At 39.1% G+C, this 19,113-nt stretch overlaps 10 protein-coding genes and 1 non-coding gene across 11 annotated transcripts; 4 read left to right on the forward strand and 7 right to left on the reverse strand.

Annotated features, from left to right (window-relative positions):
- Positions 1-462: 462 nt before the first annotated feature.
- On the reverse strand, positions 463-2,667 carry SCH9 (serine/threonine protein kinase SCH9; the record flags this gene model as incomplete). Its single annotated transcript, XM_451694.1, has 1 exon — positions 463-2,667. The coding sequence occupies one exon, from the start codon at positions 2,665-2,667 to the stop codon at positions 463-465; it is 2,205 nt and encodes a 734-aa protein (XP_451694.1).
- Positions 2,668-3,482: 815 nt separating this feature from the next.
- Positions 3,483-5,777, reverse strand: MNL1 (alpha-1,2-mannosidase MNL1; the record flags this gene model as incomplete). The annotated part of the gene is made up of 1 exon (XM_451695.1): positions 3,483-5,777. The coding sequence occupies one exon, from the start codon at positions 5,775-5,777 to the stop codon at positions 3,483-3,485; it is 2,295 nt and encodes a 764-aa protein (XP_451695.1).
- An 807-nt stretch (positions 5,778-6,584) lies between these two features.
- KLLA0_B03652g (40S ribosomal protein eS4) lies at positions 6,585-7,807 on the forward strand (the record flags this gene model as incomplete). The annotated part of the gene is made up of 2 exons (XM_451697.1): positions 6,585-6,598; positions 7,036-7,807. 2 exons carry the CDS (start codon positions 6,585-6,587, stop codon positions 7,805-7,807), a joined length of 786 nt encoding a protein of 261 aa, XP_451697.1.
- Positions 7,808-7,955: 148 nt separating this feature from the next.
- SMN1 (Smn1p) lies at positions 7,956-9,869 on the reverse strand (the record flags this gene model as incomplete). Its single annotated transcript, XM_451698.1, has 1 exon — positions 7,956-9,869. The coding sequence occupies one exon, from the start codon at positions 9,867-9,869 to the stop codon at positions 7,956-7,958; it is 1,914 nt and encodes a 637-aa protein (XP_451698.1).
- Positions 9,870-9,943: 74 nt separating this feature from the next.
- On the reverse strand, positions 9,944-10,016 carry KLLA0_B03696r. The gene has a single exon. It is a non-coding gene; the product is annotated as a tRNA-Val (tRNA).
- A 551-nt stretch (positions 10,017-10,567) lies between these two features.
- On the forward strand, positions 10,568-11,434 carry KLLA0_B03718g (uncharacterized protein; the record flags this gene model as incomplete). Its single annotated transcript, XM_451699.1, has 1 exon — positions 10,568-11,434. The coding sequence occupies one exon, from the start codon at positions 10,568-10,570 to the stop codon at positions 11,432-11,434; it is 867 nt and encodes a 288-aa protein (XP_451699.1).
- A 153-nt stretch (positions 11,435-11,587) lies between these two features.
- On the reverse strand, positions 11,588-12,376 carry MGM101 (Mgm101p; the record flags this gene model as incomplete). The annotated part of the gene is made up of 1 exon (XM_451700.1): positions 11,588-12,376. One exon carries the CDS (start codon positions 12,374-12,376, stop codon positions 11,588-11,590), a length of 789 nt encoding a protein of 262 aa, XP_451700.1.
- Positions 12,377-13,015: 639 nt separating this feature from the next.
- PMT4 (dolichyl-phosphate-mannose-protein mannosyltransferase) lies at positions 13,016-15,334 on the forward strand (the record flags this gene model as incomplete). Its single annotated transcript, XM_451701.1, has 1 exon — positions 13,016-15,334. The coding sequence occupies one exon, from the start codon at positions 13,016-13,018 to the stop codon at positions 15,332-15,334; it is 2,319 nt and encodes a 772-aa protein (XP_451701.1).
- A 143-nt stretch (positions 15,335-15,477) lies between these two features.
- KLLA0_B03784g (uncharacterized protein) lies at positions 15,478-16,506 on the reverse strand (the record flags this gene model as incomplete). The annotated part of the gene is made up of 1 exon (XM_451702.1): positions 15,478-16,506. The coding sequence occupies one exon, from the start codon at positions 16,504-16,506 to the stop codon at positions 15,478-15,480; it is 1,029 nt and encodes a 342-aa protein (XP_451702.1).
- A 193-nt stretch (positions 16,507-16,699) lies between these two features.
- On the forward strand, positions 16,700-17,851 carry PPX1 (exopolyphosphatase; the record flags this gene model as incomplete). The annotated part of the gene is made up of 1 exon (XM_451703.1): positions 16,700-17,851. One exon carries the CDS (start codon positions 16,700-16,702, stop codon positions 17,849-17,851), a length of 1,152 nt encoding a protein of 383 aa, XP_451703.1.
- Positions 17,852-17,898: 47 nt separating this feature from the next.
- Positions 17,899-18,963, reverse strand: IPA1 (putative polyadenylation protein; the record flags this gene model as incomplete). The annotated part of the gene is made up of 1 exon (XM_451704.1): positions 17,899-18,963. The coding sequence occupies one exon, from the start codon at positions 18,961-18,963 to the stop codon at positions 17,899-17,901; it is 1,065 nt and encodes a 354-aa protein (XP_451704.1).
- Positions 18,964-19,113: the final 150 nt, after the last annotated feature.

Here is a 19,113-nt window from a genome sequence, read left to right on the forward strand (position 1 = left end):
AAGTAAATGATTACATTAAACATATGTAATCAAAGAAAAAAGATAAAAAGGCCATCCAACTTCTGAGAGCTCACAAACTGTCTTCGGTTGGGGAACAGGTAAGAATCATTCTAAAAGCTAGCACTAGAATATTACAATAAGGCATGAAAAACCATTATCCGTGCATTGGAAAATTGTACATTCGTACTTTGAAAAACGGTGATGTAAAGGCAATTGAATATTATAGTAACAACGATCGATTCCTGTTCAACTTTTTCCTGCAAATTAGATTCATATGAAAATGATAGAACATGTTCTGAACGATAGTGGGGAAAAGCAGGAAACTAAATAAATACAACTGCGAATGGAGAATATGAGAATCAGTAGCATGGCAAAATTGGGATGTAATTATCTTAATTAGGTGAATGAAATAAAAAGATCAACCAAAAAATGTATAAAGCACTGATGTAAGATGAATTCGATTTAGATTTCGAATCTACCATTAACAAATTCATCATCCATGTGATGGTCGCCGTCATAGTCTACAGAAATACCACCACTTCCCTTCACAGCTGCAAGTCTATCATTATCCTCTTCCTCGTCATCAATAACGTCTTCGTCTGGAGGTAGGTTAGGATTACCAGGAATAAATGAACCGGGCTCCATGAAATATGAGTTTTGTAAAAACTTACGATTATTGTATGCATTGTTATAATGCTCATCAATAGCAGATTCATCAACGAACGTAAATCCAACAAATTTGGCTTGCATTGCAGGCGAAAGCGGAGTAGCTGCAATCGGCTGCTTATTCATGAAAGAGGTTGAGGTTTGGGTGAACTCAGGATCAAAGTTCGAAGTGTCAGTCTCAGAGATCAAATGAGGTTTGAATGGAGGTGGGATTTTCTTTTGTCTCACAGCTTCCCAGTCGATGTCATTGAAAAATGGATGAGCTCTTAGTTCTCTTCCGTCATCTATGGCACCAAGTCTATGTTTAGGATTTCTATTCAACAATCCCTTAACAAAAGATCTACCTTCTGGTGATAAAACATCACGAGGGAACTTGACTTTACCGAACGCAATCTTTTGGTACATTTTTTGGTTATCAGATGCGAAGAATGGAGACCATCCACAGCACATTTCAAAAATTAGAACACCTAAAGACCAGAAATCGACCATTTTTGTGTATCCAGTTTCATCCATTAATAGTTCTGGAGCGAGGTATTCAGTAGTACCACAGAAGGTATTCGTTCTATCCTTAAGGTCAGCTTTCGAAAGACCAAAGTCGCAAAGAGCGATGTTGCCGTTAGCATCCAGCAAAATATTCTCCGGTTTCAAATCTCTGTAAACGATATCGTTATCATGTAGGTACTCTAAGGCAAGCACCAACTCTGCAATATAGAATTTTGCACGATCTTCAGTGAATCTTCCTTCTTTTTGTAAATGCCAGAAAAGCTCACCACCGCTCATGAAATCTGTGACTAAATACAAATCAGTTGGTGTCTGGAAAGAGAATTTCAACCCGACAATAAATGGAGAAGATTTGGAAGCAGTACGAACCAAAATATTTCTTTCACCGATAGTATGAGCGATTTCGTTTTTCTTGACAATCACTTTCTTAGATAGAACTTTCATAGCATAGATTCTCATAGTGTCCTTCTTTCTAACTTGATAAACTTGTCCGAACGTACCCTTACCCAATAACCTCAAAACTTCGAAATCCTGTGGTCCATATTGTCTCTTCTTGGTAGAAGTATATTCCCAGTGAATCAGAATATCACCAGTGACATGTTCACCCAAAGCTCTTGATTTTAGCTTATGCCATTCACTATGAACACCGGGAGTGACAGCGTTCATATTTGGATGTAATCTTACTTGACCCAAGAACATGTCATCTTGGGCAGCGTCATAAATAGAGATGTCTAACTCAGAGTGAGTTCCTAGGACATCGAAAGTAGCTTCGTGTTCCCATACAGGATTAATGGAACCTCTCTTTAAGTTTAATTGGTTATTACCCAATTTATCCAGCTGAGAAGAGGATTGTCTAGTGTATAAAGGTCTCTTAAGTTTTTCGTTGGTATTAAGCAACCCTTTGCTCCATTGGTTATTGGAGTTAGCAGCTGAAATAGAAGGATATTTGTTATCCAAGGATTCAGGACCATTGGAAATGAACTCAGAACTTTCAAACGTACAAACAACGTAAGGTTGCGATGCAGAAGGCGATCTTATCGAAAGATTCAAGGCTTCTGCAATAACAATCCTAAGTTTGCCCCTGGGTAGCTGTCCATTACTATTGTTAGAATCTGAACGAGATGATGTAGAAGATCCGTTGTCTGTGGTGCTGATTTCTGGTGCAGCAGCCATGCTAGGTTGAGCCGCATCAGAAGATTGCGCGTATTGCGGTGCTCGCTGCTGTTGCTGCTGTTGCTGCTGTTGCTGTTGTTGCTCTTGAATATTTGAATCCATAGAGGCCTTCATATGATCCAGAATGTTCTCCTGCTGCTGCCGATTCTGATTAAGACCGGTAGTTCCCATAGCGTAGGAATGCTCACTGAGAGCAGTGGTAGGTGTCGCAGTCGCCGAATGCGAGCCTATGCTTGGAAAGAACCCAGCACCTGCAGTTCCCGCACTCTTCGGACGAGGTACAGCAGCATTGTTGCCCTCATTCTGGGACTTGAAGAAGTTCATCATGGCGTTCGATGGCAACGTCAGATAATGTGAACTGAAGCTCGAAGTATTAATTACAAAAAGTGAACCTTCCTCACTTAATTAACGATCTGCGATAACTAGCGTGGACCTTGACTCAGACCTTGAGACCGGAATGGCGAATTGCAAGCACTTAAAACCAAAAAAAAATTATTAATCCCCCCCGATAAATTGGATCGATTAATCCACTCTTATATTACTAAAATAAACCGATGAACCAGTAATAGAACGCTTCACGGGATTAAATAAAATGAGCTCGAATCAGAATACTTGGTCACTGATCTCACAAATATGAACCTTGCCTCAAGTTCTTATATTACACTCGATCGATTATCGATCCTTTTTTCGATTAAAATAAAAGATAATCCTTTGAAAGCACCGATAGAAAATCAATATATACCACCAGAAACCTTACACGCCTCCGATCTTCACAAAGACTCTCTAGCGTAGCTTCAAAAACACCCTGTGCAGAAATATACCCGTTTCACTTGCAGAAGTATAACTACAGCACAAACGAAAAGCCGCTTCCTTGTTTTCTGTTTCCTATTTCCTATTCAAGTTTCCATTCCTCATTTCTTATTCTTCGTTTCTTTATTTTCAGCATCTTGTTTCTTTATTCCATTCGAAACTCACTTTTCTCGATTTCCTTTCCTTTTTCCGAATTTCAAGTAGTGAACTGCGAGATTGCAAGAGCTGACGTCTTCGGGTTTGTTTAGATAAGAGGAAAAGGAAGGGCAGGAAAAAGAAATAGGCCGGTTGCCATCCTCGAGAATAGACGTACGGGTAAGATATGTATTATATTACAAAACGAAGATATTAGTTATTGGTATGCAGTTGATGAGCAGTTGAGATTTGCGATTTATCGAGATGTAGCTCTCTTTGCTCGAGTCATCGAAGAAGAGGCTTGATTTATTGACAACGACTACGTCGTTGTCACCAAGGTCAATGCCATCTATTGCGGTTACTGTGTAGGTATGTATGCTTGTATCGTCTTTGGGTTTACAGTTTTGCTTGTTCAAGACATCATATAGATCGAATTTCGAGTTAGGGTCCTGCACTTCAATAGAGTTCGGGTGCCATGTAAAATCGAGGAAAGCGATCTTGATACCGTAGATTGATTGGAACCGGTACATTCGAGCGTCAGAAGACCATTGGTGTGTCGATATCAGTGTTGAGTCCGGGTCTCTGCTTCCTATGGTTCCTTCGAATGCTTTTGTCAATGGGACCAGACAAATTTTCTGTTGGGAGAAAGACCAATGAGAGTATAGTTCTGGTGTTAGCTCGAAAGGTATGTATCCTTTGTTCCATGCAGGTTGTTCCAAGGTAGCCTGATATCTGAAATCTATTTCAAACAGTTTTGGATCGGATAGCACGTCGGAATCTTGGAAACCTTGTCTATTCGATTGTCTCTTGGTGTACGCCAGTTCAGGAGAAATACATTGGCCATCTAGTTTCTTCTTAGCATGGTTAATTCTCCTGTTAGGAGATTTGGTCCTTCTCATCCAGTTTTTCGCCTTTAGCAAATGGAACTGGTACATTTCTGTAGTAACATGAGGTGGGTCTGCTTCCCTCCTGTATGATTCGTAACGTCTCTTTAAACCCACATCGATCCAGAATGGATGCGCTTCTGTACTGAAAATATGATTCCATAGCGTTGTATGCAATTCGTTATCCTCATCGAACAATAAATACAGATACTTCAACGTCTCCCCTAGGACAAATGATTCCATTCGGTCTTGAACTTCTCCAGTAGTCACATCCTGTAGCCCCGCAAATCCACACCTAGTCTTGAAGCGATGCTGTAGATCTTTTAGAATTCGAATACCGATATTCAAATAATAAACGTCTTTAGTGGCTCTGTAAAGGTAATACGTCGATTCAATGAACTCCGGTCTCAATGGATACCATTCTAAATCTATCGACAATGAGGGTGAGTCTAATTCTTCGGTGGTCGGTGGCGATTGCACAAAGTTCCATCTTTCTGGGATACCACCGTATGTAGACCATAGTTTGGAAAACATTATGTGTTTCTTCCTTGCATCTTCCAGCCTTCCATCTAAAGTCAGTAGACCAGGAAAGAAAGCACTTAACGAATCTATCCAAAGAACGACAGTTTTACCATGAGATACTCCAACGTTACTGTAGAACCAATCTGTCTTTGAGTAAGAGTTAAGGGCGGATATTGCAGTTTCCCACACACTATAGAGCCACGAATCATCGAATAAGATGGAACCCTTAAGAGCAGTTTCGTAAAATGAATCAATCGATGCACCAATACCTGTAACCTCGTTGTATATCGTGGTATCGTATGGACTGAACGACATTGGAACGAGATTCAATTCTGATCTAAGATCCCAGGTTCTGTTGAATGAAAATTCAGAGACTTCGCGGTAAGTATCATTCAACGTCAACATCGAAAGCAGCCTGAATTCAAACAATGGAGATGCTGTCGCAGCAGCATTATTCTCCTCAATAAGTTTGGGATCAATCCGAGTACCGTAACGGAGATTTATCCTGGGTACAGGTAAACCTGTGGGAGATAGGTATGCCATAAGCAACTTATCACCTAGGGCAATACATCTTCGTAGCAAAAATCCATCATAGTTATCTTTACCCAAGTAAACCTTGGTGCGTGGGTCTGTTGCATATATATGCGCAGACATCATCCCACCGAGTAATCGAATTGTAGTTTCAAACAATTGCACCGTAGAGTCAATATCAAAAGTTTCGGGCACCGTTTTATGAAATAAATTGATTGCATCAGCGAATCCCTTCTTATCGCCCAATACAGCGAGTGTCGTAAATGAATCGACTAAAGTGGTCGTGAAATTACCCAAGACATCGTTGGTATTGGTATCGTAAGGATCATCGAATCTCCGTTTCATAGGAACGCACGCGATGGGTAGTACCTCATCATACGGGTATCCATATTCTAAATAAGAATTGAATCCATGATAGAATAACTCCTTGACTTGGTCCTTATATTGGTTCAATTCGTTCTTGGTGAAAGAGTACGGCTCGGCTTTAAAACAGTCAACAGTTCTTACCAGAATGACCCATATGAAAAACCATAAAGAAATGAGATTCAGTTCCATAACATGTATGCTCAAATTGTTACCAATTGGGCAATACAGTATTAGAATCTAAACAACTTGAAAACCTCGCTTGAAGGTATATATGGGTCCTTCGGCTCATAATCATCGACTGGAAACATTCAGAGATCTTCAAAAGGATGATATTTACATTTTCTAATCAATGCCAAATGCATACGCTAAGTACAATATAATGAACCCTGTTCGATTGTCATTTTGTAGTAATGTGGGACTGTTGTTCTACATCCTTACCCCTTGAAATGTGTCAAGAGTTTCAACACCCAGACATACATTCTATATTTTACAGAAATTTTAAACTTCCGAATATAGTGTTTATAGTCACGTTTTTTCCCTTCGCTGATATTCCGAAATGGAAAATAGACAGCTCAACACCGCCAGCCAATTATTCCTTCCAGGGAGCTTGCGGTTTGGGCTCCTGGGCCTCTGCGAAGCAGTTGCTAGGCAGAGGGTTCCAGCCTACTGCTAGGCTCGACAGTTTCCCATACCTCTACCTACCTTTCTCACCTACTGCTTCAGCCAACCCGCTGCTCTGGATTCTTGATTCCCCTCCACAGCACGGCACTCTGGGAATGAGGTCTAGGTTCAGGCCTCGGTGATTCTGTGTGTCTTTGAGTGTGTCTGCAATTTTGTAAAGATTTCGTTACTGGAAAAAAATCGAACTTAGTTGAAATATTATAGTTGAAGTTAGTTTTAATACAAGAATACATTATAGTCTTCATAGATAGTTATTGATACTTTGTTTTGAAGGATTGTAGCTCAGAAGAACAGTAACTCCACAGATAAGCAAAGATGGCTAGAGGACCGTATGTGATATGAACGAGAGGATGACAAACGAACGAAAGCTATTGGGAAAACACAGCTCAAGCAAAAGATATTGGAAATGGCAATCGAATGTGTGTTCAAATTATACCGGTGACATTAGAAGAACCTAAGTAATTACATGACATCCAAATAAGAACAGATTACTACCTGAAGTTGAACGGATTATAAGAGGCAGTTTGTTGAACTGGACTAACGTGTCAATTTCTAGTATGTTTATGGGAGATTGAATTCTGGAATTGATGTTAGATAGCAGACTTACAGTAACGAATATTAAAGTGATTAAGATAACATCATCATAACCTTCATGAACGCGAATCCATATCTGAATTGCAATAAGCTTTTCCCATGCTGCACACCTATGAAGCAACGATTTACTAACATTGTATTTTTTGTCACTACAAAAAAATTTTAATAACAGAAAGAAGCATCTAAAGAGATTAGCAGCTCCACATCATTGGATGTTGGACAAGTTGTCCGGTTGTTACGCACCAAGACCATCTGCTGGTCCACACAAGTTGCGTGAATCCTTGCCATTGATCGTTTTCTTGAGAAACAGATTAAAGTATGCTTTGAACGGTCGTGAAGTCAAGGCCATCTTGATGCAACGTCATGTCAAGGTTGACGGTAAGGTCAGAACCGACACTACTTTCCCAGCTGGTTTCATGGATGTTATCACCTTGGAAGCTACCAACGAAAACTTCAGATTGGTCTACGATGTTAAGGGTAGATTCGCTGTCCACCGTATCACTGATGAAGAAGCTTCCTACAAGTTGGCTAAGGTCAAGAAGGTTCAACTAGGTAAGAAGGGTATTCCATACGTCGTTACCCACGACGGTAGAACCATCAGATACCCAGACCCAAACATCAAGGTTAACGACACCGTTAAGGTTGATTTGGCTACTGGTACTATCACCGATTTCATCAAATTCGACACTGGTAAGTTGGTTTATGTTACCGGTGGTCGTAACTTGGGTAGAGTTGGTACCATCGTCCACAGAGAAAGACACGAAGGTGGTTTCGATTTGGTTCACATCAAGGATTCTTTGGAAAACACTTTCGTCACCAGATTGAACAACGTTTTCGTCATCGGTGAACCAGGTAGACCATGGATCTCCTTGCCAAAGGGTAAGGGTATCAAGTTGACCATCTCTGAAGAACGTGACCGTAGAAGAGCTCAACATGGTTTGTAAATTTTTCTGGTGCAACTAATGTGACCCATAATTTTTACATCAACTATATAAATATTTCAATATAACTGTTTGCGATAATCTTTAGATTAATCCACCTGTGTACATTTGTTATCAATATAATAACATCATATCATAATTCGCCGCAGTATTATGACTGGTTTAGTGAGATGATATATCCACGAAGAAGATCCTTTATTGATGTAACACCATAAATTCTACAGTCCGACTCATTGAATGAGTGGTTCACGATGTTTTGATCTTCATTTAAGTCGTTCAAGGCTTGCAAAACGAAGGGCTGGATAAAACTAACATACACGAAATCAACTTTATCTTCATCTTCATCAACAATATCAACGGACTGTACAACGTTAGGAATCCTGTATTGATGTTCACTGCGGTGTGCTGTGTCGTCGCCTTCACATCCAAGATCGTCGGATGTGGTATATCCTTTGGAGAGTGTTTTATCATCAACAAATGGACATTGGCGATGTTCTTTACCCACGGCGTTCAACGTCAGAATCGGACCCAGGCCATTTAAATATGATTCGACTTGTATCGCTAACCTCGCAGGTAATTGAATATAGTTCCATGAATTTGAGAAGGGTGAAATAGTATACTCAGTGTCAGCTGTGAAAGGGCCTTTATATAAGTCGTACCTGATTGCACCAGTATTTATCATTATTATTCGGGAGGTTAACGATTCGTTGGCATCTGAATTTTCAGGCGCTAATCTAGGTAGCACTTTTTCGGTTAAAAGATGATAAATATTGTGCGGTGAGGAGAGGGGTTTATTGTACATGTAATAAGTGGAAGGTACATCACCATATTTGGTAGTTAAGTTCAAATATTCTCTTAAACGATCTAAACGCTGATTGACTTCGACGCCCTTTTCGGTGTCAAATTCCTTGGTGTTCCTGCTCTTTGAATGATGCAAGAAAGAATCTAAGTTGAAGTCAATGTATTTTCTTGACACAACAGGGGATTCCTTCGTAATGTCGTCAATTGATGCAAATCCTACAGTCTCACAGAATCTTCCACTTTGAAGAGCAGACGCCTTGTTGTCTAATTCTACAAAATCGCGGATATGAGTGTGAGCACCGAAGTATTGGATGACAGTGTTCGGATAAATATGCCTTAACTTTGCATGTAGATGGTTGATCTCGCGATTTTCTGGGTCACTAATAGGCATATGCCCAAAAACCAATAAAATGTCAACCTCTTCCCTGGAGTAGTTTCCAGTAACTTCATTGAACCAAGGTTTTTTAATTTCTTTGGAAACCGGTGTTACTTGGGCTCTTTTGTTATACCTCTTGAAGTCGAATAGAAAGGATAATGCCAAGACTCTTAAACCGTGTTTCTCTGTTTTAAAGTAACGATACTTAGAGCCAAATGGCACAACTGATCCATCTTCTTTGATGAATTCCACATTGCTCGAAACATATTTATTGCTGAATTTGGGATTCATAACTGTTTCGTAATATTCCAAAACAGTATTGTCCTCAACGTATAATTCATGGTTTCCCAACGTCAATAAATCATAATCCAGTTCATTAAATATCTGAGTAGAGTTCAATCCATTTGGCTGGGTCGCATCACTGAACCCATTTCCATCGTGCTTGTCGCCTGTATCGATTATCAAGAGATCGTTGTCACGAACTACATTTCGCTTGAACTTATCAATAAATGAAATGAGATCTCCCCATTTGGCATTATAATTGTCCTGGTTTAAATGAGAGCCTAACCAACCGTGAGTGTCCGTGGTGTGTAAAAAATTCAATTGTCCAATGTCTAAATCTCTAAGTTTATCAGTTTCACGTTCTACTGTGGATAAAACACTTTGTTGTGGAGTGAAAGGTAAAACGGCCCCTAACGTACAGGATAGAAAAAAGGGAAGGGCATAAACTGCCAATACTACAACACTCAGTAGTTCAATCATCGTCGGTGGAAGAACACACCTGTATATCCTCCAAAAAGAAGTAGTAAATTTCACGGTTCTTTGTTTGGCAATAAACTGCATAAAAGAGCTACCTTTCGTCCAGGGTACTCTGAGTTTGCTAAACATGGTTTCTGAAGACAATTTAGACCTTGGTTAATGTTCTTCCTGTTCACAAATCGTGAAAAAAAAGTAAGGGGAAATGTTCCAACTGGGGTTCGAACCCAGGACCTTTGCCGTGTGAAGGCAACGTGATAGCCACTACACTATTGGAACAGCTCTTAACAGAATTTTCACTGAGTAGTTATATATATGTAAGAAATAAAATCATTTTGGTACCTCAAATCTCTCGTTGGTAATGAATAAACTTAAGTTGGTTGATGTAAGTAGACTAAAATGTAACCATTCATCTATTCTTTCAGGGTTTTGTTCACATTATTTACCATCTACTAGGAAAAAAATTGGGTATAGATACTTACGTATGTATTTCGAAGCAGCTTTCAGATTTTTGTCTTCAAAGTTGTTTTCAATGTTGATAATACTAATATAATCCTATTTAAAATTGTCGCTACTGGGTGACAGAAATATTGAATATAATAATCGGCACAATATCATCGTAACAACGCAGGCATTTCGATGCACCGAATTGATGATTTCATATGTGTTATTCATTTGAACAGACCCAAATTATCTGCAGCCGCATAAACTGTCGAGTTCATAAATATAGCCACGAACATATAAAGCTTTAAAAACGGTGCGTTTTGGTGCCAGTTTTTGAATTAAACGGACACAAATTGCAAAAACTCATACATCCTAACAAAAAGAAAATGAGTATTTTATTCATAACGTTAGATATGGCGACACATATCGTCACTTTGTGGATTCCATTGGTCTTAACACTGTCCACGATATTTGAAATAAATATCATATACAAAAGAACGATAAAGGGTTATTATGAGACTCAAGAATTCAGATACCAAGGCGAGAAGGTTATAGATACCGAAGAAGAATTGGCAAAATTTCATAAAGGAATGCATAGGGTATTACAAAAAAATATATCGTTACATAGGTTTGGGTTGAAAAGATTACATTTATGTGAGTTTTGGTGTATTTATTGGATGTTGACATTCGCAATAAACGAGGAAATAGCACCATTCGTGCAGCATATTGGTATACCGAAAGTTATCATTAAGGTACTTAAATTTTTGGCCCCATTTGCGTTGTATGTTTACGTCCATGAAAGACCAAGTCACAAAAATTCCGAGCCTGAGAGGCCCTGGAGCTTCCCAAAATTGCTTGCGGAGTTATACAAATTTGGAATAATACCGGTAATAAAATCCGTATCCAACATTATGATGTCAACAATAACCGAGGAAAAAGTGCACACTACGATTAAGCATGTAAACGGTACTATCGCTGCATCTGATTTCAATATGTTTGAAACAGAAAGTAAACCCATATTCTACTTCCAATCTTATTCCGAGAACAGTAAACAGCCAACGACTATATCGATTGCAAATATGATTGTAGAGCCGGATTCTGTAATCGCTTCGAGCAGAAGTTCATTGGTATCGCACATTTCACCAGTCGAAACTTTGTACAGAGAAAATTCAACTGAAAAGCCAAGATTGAAAACCGACTCTAGGCGTAAAATAGTAATGCGGTTGAACGACCTTTTCCGCCATAAGAATTGAAGAAAATGGCAGTTAAACAAGTAATAGATGATTGATGATATTCGAGAACCTCGCCTTATGTGGCACCGCTAAGCATATATTCATCTTCAGTAGGTACTTTATACAATGAGTAGAATAGAGTAAAGATGGGAAGGTAGTTTGCTCACTTGGGGTCTATTTGTAAGGATACTCTACTTCTCTATCTTTTCTTAGCCAAATCTTCTTCTTCTTTTTAGTAGTGACATGCTCCACGAATTTTTCGGTACAATGCTTCTTCTTATATTGTTTGATAAATACGGGGTCCCAAAGTTCAGAACCAATACCCAGATCTTTACAACATCTCATTAACGCATTGGATTTGCAACCTTCAGTGGCAGTTGGAATACCTGTTTCGCTGAAGTAATCTTGTTCACCACGAGCTATACTGACCATTTGACCATGACACACCAAAGCATACTCCCTCGTTACCAATTTTGCAGTCACTATAGTCTCAGAGCGAGGAACTAAACCCCAGCCACCGGGTCCAAACGCTTTATTCAAAATTCTACGGTACTTAATCTCGGGCAAATAAATTAATCCATCTGGTTTAATTTCAATATCGTCTGCGTTCAAAGCTGATGATAGAGCATTTTGTGTCTCATCTGAAAACGGCTTGGACCCAATTCCATGATAACTAGTATACCAGTTGATTTCATTAGAAGATTGTGTGGCCTGAGTCTCCACAGGATTTTCTAAGATAGTGCCATTCAAAGAATCCTCTAACGTTTTGTTATACCCCGGAACCCTTTTAATAGTGGAGGGAGCAGATGCTGCCGCGGCAGAAGAAGCTGGTGGGACAACATTAGAAGTAGCAGAGCGAATTGCGTTACTATTACCTGATGTAACAGTCTTTCTGACCATACTCGTACCGCTGGTAGCAAACCTCTTTGAAGTAGCCCTTATAACATGACGGAAGCCCAACATACTTCAATTTAATGATAAATATTCCTCAAACAAAAGAAGCTGAAAACAAGCCCAAACGTACAATTGCCAAGATATCGATAAACGAGGAGTTTCAGACTTGGAAAATGTGTTTAGCCAACGCTGTAAACTGAACATAAATGAAACCAAGTAATTTTTATTGCCTTCCTTTATGAAATGATGTTTTCTACTTAGCAAGTTTTAAATGTTGCGTCAAAAATCCGAAAACTGAATACGCTATGAAATGTCATTTTACGTACTACAAACATTCTTGGCCCCAAAAACCACTATGGGCAAGTGTTTTGGGGGAGACATCAGACAAGAGATATAAATAATATTACCCGCACAACACGAACATTTCCGGTTCCCCCAAAAGTATTATTTTGGGCGAGACCCTTCCCCCCAGAAGTTGGAAATAGAAACGATTGAGGTGTCCTTCTGATTTTCCTGGCGATGCTACTATTTCAATCATGGCACTTAACATGGATATAGTATATTTATACTGAACTCAAAGTGGAATTCAGATATATTTGCCAATTGATCTGACTGTGCATACATTAATTTGTTGAGATAAAGTGGTTTATAAGCTGGACAAACAGAAGCAGTTTCTTCAATTCTGATAACTTTCCAATTGGAAACACAATGGTTGTGAGTAAAAGAAGTAAGACTCCGGCCTTTGCTGACAAGAAGGGAGACGTTGTTGAGAAGGACGAGATTGACAAATATGTCAAGTCTGGCAAGTTCAACGAGGGTAAAGGTACCGGCATTGAATATATAGCCGAAAAATGGTTGTTGAGAAGTGCTCCAGATTCAGCTACACTTTATAAGGTTATGAATTACCTTGTGACAGGCCTTGCACTTGTGTTGAGGTTATGGCGCATCAGCGAGCCTAGAGAAGTTGTTTTCGATGAGGTCCATTTCGGTAAGTTTGCATCGTACTATTTGGAACGTACATACTTTTTTGATGTGCATCCTCCTATGGCTAAGATGTTGATTGCTGCTATTGGATGGTTAACGGGTTATAACGGTAGTTTTAAGTTCGATGACATTGGGTACAGTTACGATACTTACTATGCGCCATTTGTTGCATATCGTTCGTTAAGTGCTGTGTTGGGTGTTTTGACAGTCTCTGTGGTGTTCCAGACCATGAAAGAGCTCAATTTCAAGGCTGTCACTTGTTTCATCGCTGCGTTCTTAATTGCTGTGGACAATGCTCACGTGACTGATACTAGACTTATCCTATTGGATGCTATGTTGATCTTTTCCATTGCATTGTCAATATACTGCTATGTCAGATTCTACAAGTTGCAATTAACTAGTCCATTCTCTTCTGAGTGGTATTTGTGGTTATATTTGACCGGATTTTCGTTGAGTATGGTTATGTCAACCAAGTATGTGGGTCTTTTGACATATTGTACCATCGGACTGGCCGTTGTCGTGAATCTATGGCAATTGTTAGATATTCGATCAGGATTGAGCATGAGGAAAGTTGTCAAGCATACCTTGGTCAGAATCAATGGGTTAATTATTTTCCCATTTGTTGTATATTTGTTCTGGTTCTGGTGTCACTTTGCTATCTTGAACCAATCGGGTCCCGGTGATGCCTTCATGTCGTCTGACTTCCAAGACACCTTACTAGATGCACCAGGCGCAGTGGAAATTAAAAGCATTAACTATCATGACATTATTACGATTAAACACAAGGCCACGGATGCTTTTTTGCATTCTCATTTGGCCAAATACCCAGTTCGTTACGAAGATGGTCGTATTTCATCAAATGGCCAACAAGTCACCTGCTACTCTCATGAGGATATCAACAACCAATGGGAAATTTTGCCTCCAAGTGGTTCTAAATTCAAAAAGGGTGCTCCAGTGAAATTGGATGCTGACATCAGATTGAGACACGTCGGTACTAACACATACCTTTTGGCTCATGATGTCGCTTCTCCATACTATCCAACTAATGAGGAAGTAACTACAGTTTCTGAAGAAGAAGCTAATGGTGAAAGTTACGACTTCACGTTGTTTCGTTTCCAACCAATTTTGCCTAAGAACTCTGGACGTGTTGCCAAGACAAAGAACTCGGCTTTCAGAATTTTCCACGTTCAAACAGCTGTTGCTCTTTGGACTCACAATGACAAATTGTTGCCTGAGTGGGGTTTCTCTCAACAGGAAGTGAATGGTAACAAAAAGGTTCAGGACCCTGAAAACAATTGGTTCGTTGACTCTATCGTTAATATGCCTGAAAACGACAGCAGAAGGATTTATACTCCAAAGGTTCCGACTTCAATGCCATTCTTCCAAAAATGGTATGAATTGCAGTTCTTAATGTTTGAACACAATAACAAGTTAAGTTCTGAACATCCATTCGCTTCTAATCCCCAAAGTTGGCCATTGTCTTTGAGTGGTGTCTCCTTTTGGACCAAAGAAGAAGGAAGAAAGCAAATATTCTTCACAGGTAACATCGTCGGTTGGTGGTTTGAAATTGTTTCTGTAGCCCTTTATCTGGGCCTTGTCGTTGCCGATCTCATCACCAGACAACGTGCTGTTTACGCATTGAACAAGATGGCCAGACAAAAGTTGTATGGACCAATGGCATTTTTAATTTTTGGATGGTGTATTCATTACTTCCCGTTTTTCTTGATGGCCCGTCAAAAGTTCTTGCATCACTACCTACCTGCTCATTTAATTTTAGCGATGTTCTCTGCTGCCCTGTGGGAAATAGTCTTTACTGATAATCAATCTTTGGACTTTGACTTAGATGAAGAAGACTCCAAGAATCCACATGATGCTGAACCAAAGGTTTACACCATTGCATACTATTTGTTCTGCCTCAGTGTCATCGTAAATGTTGGTGGATGCTTCATCTATTTTGCTCCTTTGGTTTACGGATTATCGATGACAGTGGACCAAATTAAGGCCAGACAATGGTTCGACATTAAATTGCAATTTGCCAAATAGAAACAGACATAGACACTACGCAGTTATATAAAACTATATTTCGTATTGGTTTAATTGAAGATCATAAGATAAATGACTTTACCGAGGTTTCTGCTGTTATCATTTTCATAGAGTGTACATAACAAACTGTCATAATATTTACATTAACGCATTACGGGGAAAGGCAATTGTCTATGCATCCTTGAAATTATTTCTGTATAGTTTGGTTCGATCTCCGGAGTAATGTAACCATGCCTGATCAGAAATTCTACCATAATCAAAGCGCAATTGGGCTTGAATTCACCTCTTTTCAGAGCATCAACGACTTCTTGCAGGCCAAAAATGCCGAATTGCTCCACTTCACCGTCATTTGGGACTGGAATAACGTCCGGAGGAAGTTCAACGTCAAAGATGTATTCTACTTCACCAGTTATGAAGGCAGACTCATGTTCAAATCTTTCTTCCTCTATGTCTCCTTGGAAAAATAAATAAGATACACTACCGACAGACTTGATATTCTTCTCAATAACGTCGGCAGAAAGTGTTGCTTCTTCCATACATTCTTTGAGGACAGTTTCATAGATTCCATGAGGGTGTCCAATACCGCCTGCTACTATATTGTCTAACATCGATGGCCATGTAGGTTTGGTGGCAGAACGACGCGGAATCCAGAACTTTATCTCACCTGATGTGGAATCACGGAAAAATCCATTCACATGAACACCATAAGTGACAATTCCGAATGCACCTGCCAGACCTCGCTCTATAAGGACGTAGGGTTCATGTTCGACATAAACTGCATATTTTTCATCCCTCCATGTTTTAATGCATTCAAGTTTAGATTTTACCCTTAATAATTGACATAATTCTTCCGTTAAGTCATCTCTCTCTTGAAACGACGTTGGCTTGAAGCGAACATACATCGAATCATCATTTACAGTAAACAGGCGAGTGGCGAGATCACCGCAAACTTCTCTGATCTCAAGTACGATCAACTTTAAAACGAATCCTATGTCAACGCCTGTATGTGATTTAAGCATGTATACATTCTTTTGGAAGTGTTCGTTATTGGCGTAGTTCCGAGGAAATACGTCAACCTTATCAATTATTGGAAGAAAGGAGAAATTGTTCAACTTATCTTTTTCAGATCTTATCAGAACCTCTCGTCCAGCAGTGGAAATAACTTTGCTCATGATGACGGTTGTAGTTTATGTTTTCTTTCTCATGTGCACTGGCTATAACCCATATTTTGATACATGATTTCAAACTTCCGTATTTATTTCTCGAATCTCTCTCAACAATCACTCTGAGTTGAAGAAACAATGACTTCATAGAGAGAAAGCGAATTCCAAGCAAGAAGGCTGTTTGCGATAACGGAAGAGAACTATGGTTGGCAGGCTTGTAAAGTTCTTAACACAATTAAAGGGATCGCATGTGAACGCACTGAAAAAATGCAGCAGTAAGGACAGTTGTTTCTTAAATATAGTCTGCGGAAACGAATCTGCAGATCTTGATAGTATTGTCAGCACTATAGCATATGCTTATCTCAGCTTCCTTAACGACCCGTCTGCTCTTCTACTTCCAGTAATAAACATTCCAAAGGAAGATCTAAAACTTAGGAGAGATGTTTGTTACTTGTTAGACTCACACTCAATATCAAGTGATTTGCTATATTTTAAAGAAGATTTGCGTAATTGGAGCAAACTACCATCATGTGACATCAATTGTGTTCTTGTGGACCATAACGACATTCCACATACGAATAAGGATGTTTTACTAAATGTTGTTGGCATTGTAGATCATCATAAAGATGTTGGTTTACATACAGAATCAGTTGAAACATTCTCAGGACCAAGAATTATTCAAACTGCAGGTAGTTGCTCCAGTTTGGTGTTCGACTATTGGTTCAAAATTTCAAAGAGTAATGAACAAGCATGTGCCGCTATTAAAGATGTGGTTCCACTACTGCTTGGTGCTCTTCTAATAGATACTGATGACATGAAACATAAAGTAGAGCACATCGACACCGTAGCACTCGAGGAATACAAAAAGCTATCACAAGAATCTGTGGATACTAATCGACTGTACCAAAAGCTAAGAGAAGCTAAAGATGATATAAACGGTCTATATTTTCATGATATCTTAAGAAAAGATTACAAGGAATTCAACTTTAATCCCGAAACACGTTGCGGTATAGCTTCGGTCGTGAAATCAATTCAATGGATTGAAAGGAGGTTCGATAAAGCAAATATTGAAAGTACCTGTACTAAGTATATCGAAGAAAATAGTCTTGACATTCTTGTTTTAATGACTAGTTTCACTGAGAATGATATCTTCTCGAAGCAAATTGCTTTTCAGATTAACCCCAACCGTGATCCACAGCTGTTGAAATCATTAGTCAATGACTTGGCTCCGAAGCTGGATTTGGTTAAGATTGAGTCATTATCATCCAAGTGCTTTGAGTGCTATGATCAAAAAAATACTAAAATGAGTAGAAAGCAAGTGGCTCCCTTTATCGAAGAGTTCATACATAAGTAGCGTAACTTTTCTGTTTCTTATATTGCAAATAAAACACCAATTAATCGTTATTCGCAAGAGATATAACTAACCTTCCATTCATTTAAAAGCCTCAATTCTTCTGGAAGTTGTCTATTGACGCTTTCCAAGTGCTGAATGAAATTGATAAGGGCGCTATTTTCTTCAACTTTTAGCTCTGCGATATTCTGATTCTTTTCTGATTCAGCAGGTTTTCCGTCTCTATAAAGAATCTTGAGGCAATTGTTCAACATTCGCGATTTATCGAACTGGATACAAGAACCAATACCAAAAACCCATATAATGTATCTTTTGTCGTCTCCTTTTAAATGGAATAATCTGATAGAATGTGCTTTAAGTTCATTGTATATCTGATACAATACATAATTTGAAGGATCAAACACATCCAAAAATCCTCCAATTTCAGCTCTTAAGTTCCATTTGCCAATTCTAACGGAACCTTCTTTTGTGAACGAGCCAATTACTGTGTTACAGGACCTGGAACGCACTAATTCTTCATCATAAATAAATTTCTCGGGGATCCAATCTTTGTTGATATATATGAAGCTGTCACTCAACATAATTTCACCGACTGCTGGGTTCAGCGGATTATTATAACGATGCAACAAAGTTTCCGATGCTGCGACATGGTGGCCTTTTTGATGAGGTTCCATATCCGGCTTATGACAGTGCCAGTAATCCATGAAGTCTGCCCAAAATTCTGATGGCATATCCCGTATCCTTTTGCAATTTATTGAAGAGATAACAGGAGTGTCACAATCCAGACAGTAGAAAACGAATGGATGCTTTACCAAATCTTTTCTCATCCATTTGGCAACCAACTTCTCCATAATATGATTCGAAGATCTATCAAAAGTTTTACCACTTTTCAATTCATTAAGTCTTACATTGAATAGTTTACCTCTTTGAACCTCCCCTTTCGTATTTACATCAACAACACAAGGTAAGTTGATGGTGATTACCCTTTTGTTCCCAATTGTAACATTTATGTGCCTTCTATCGTGCGGAATCTCAGTTGCTATTGGTTGTCCATCGTTCTCTACCCACAGCTGAACAGCACCAATCCAATGGTGGTATTCAAAGAAATATTTCATCACATCTATGTACCGCTGCAGACCCTTTAACGGTACTGAGTTAATAAACCTGTGGAAACATCAGATGAGATGAGTTGAAATTCCGGTTTCAATTTCAATCACATTTGATTGCAGGTTCTGCTTAAGAAAAATTGCAGATAAATAAAATAT

Source organism: Kluyveromyces lactis (genome assembly GCF_000002515.2).
Source record: "Kluyveromyces lactis strain NRRL Y-1140 chromosome B complete sequence".
In the NCBI taxonomy this organism is placed as follows: Eukaryota; Fungi; Ascomycota; class Saccharomycetes; order Saccharomycetales; family Saccharomycetaceae; genus Kluyveromyces; species Kluyveromyces lactis.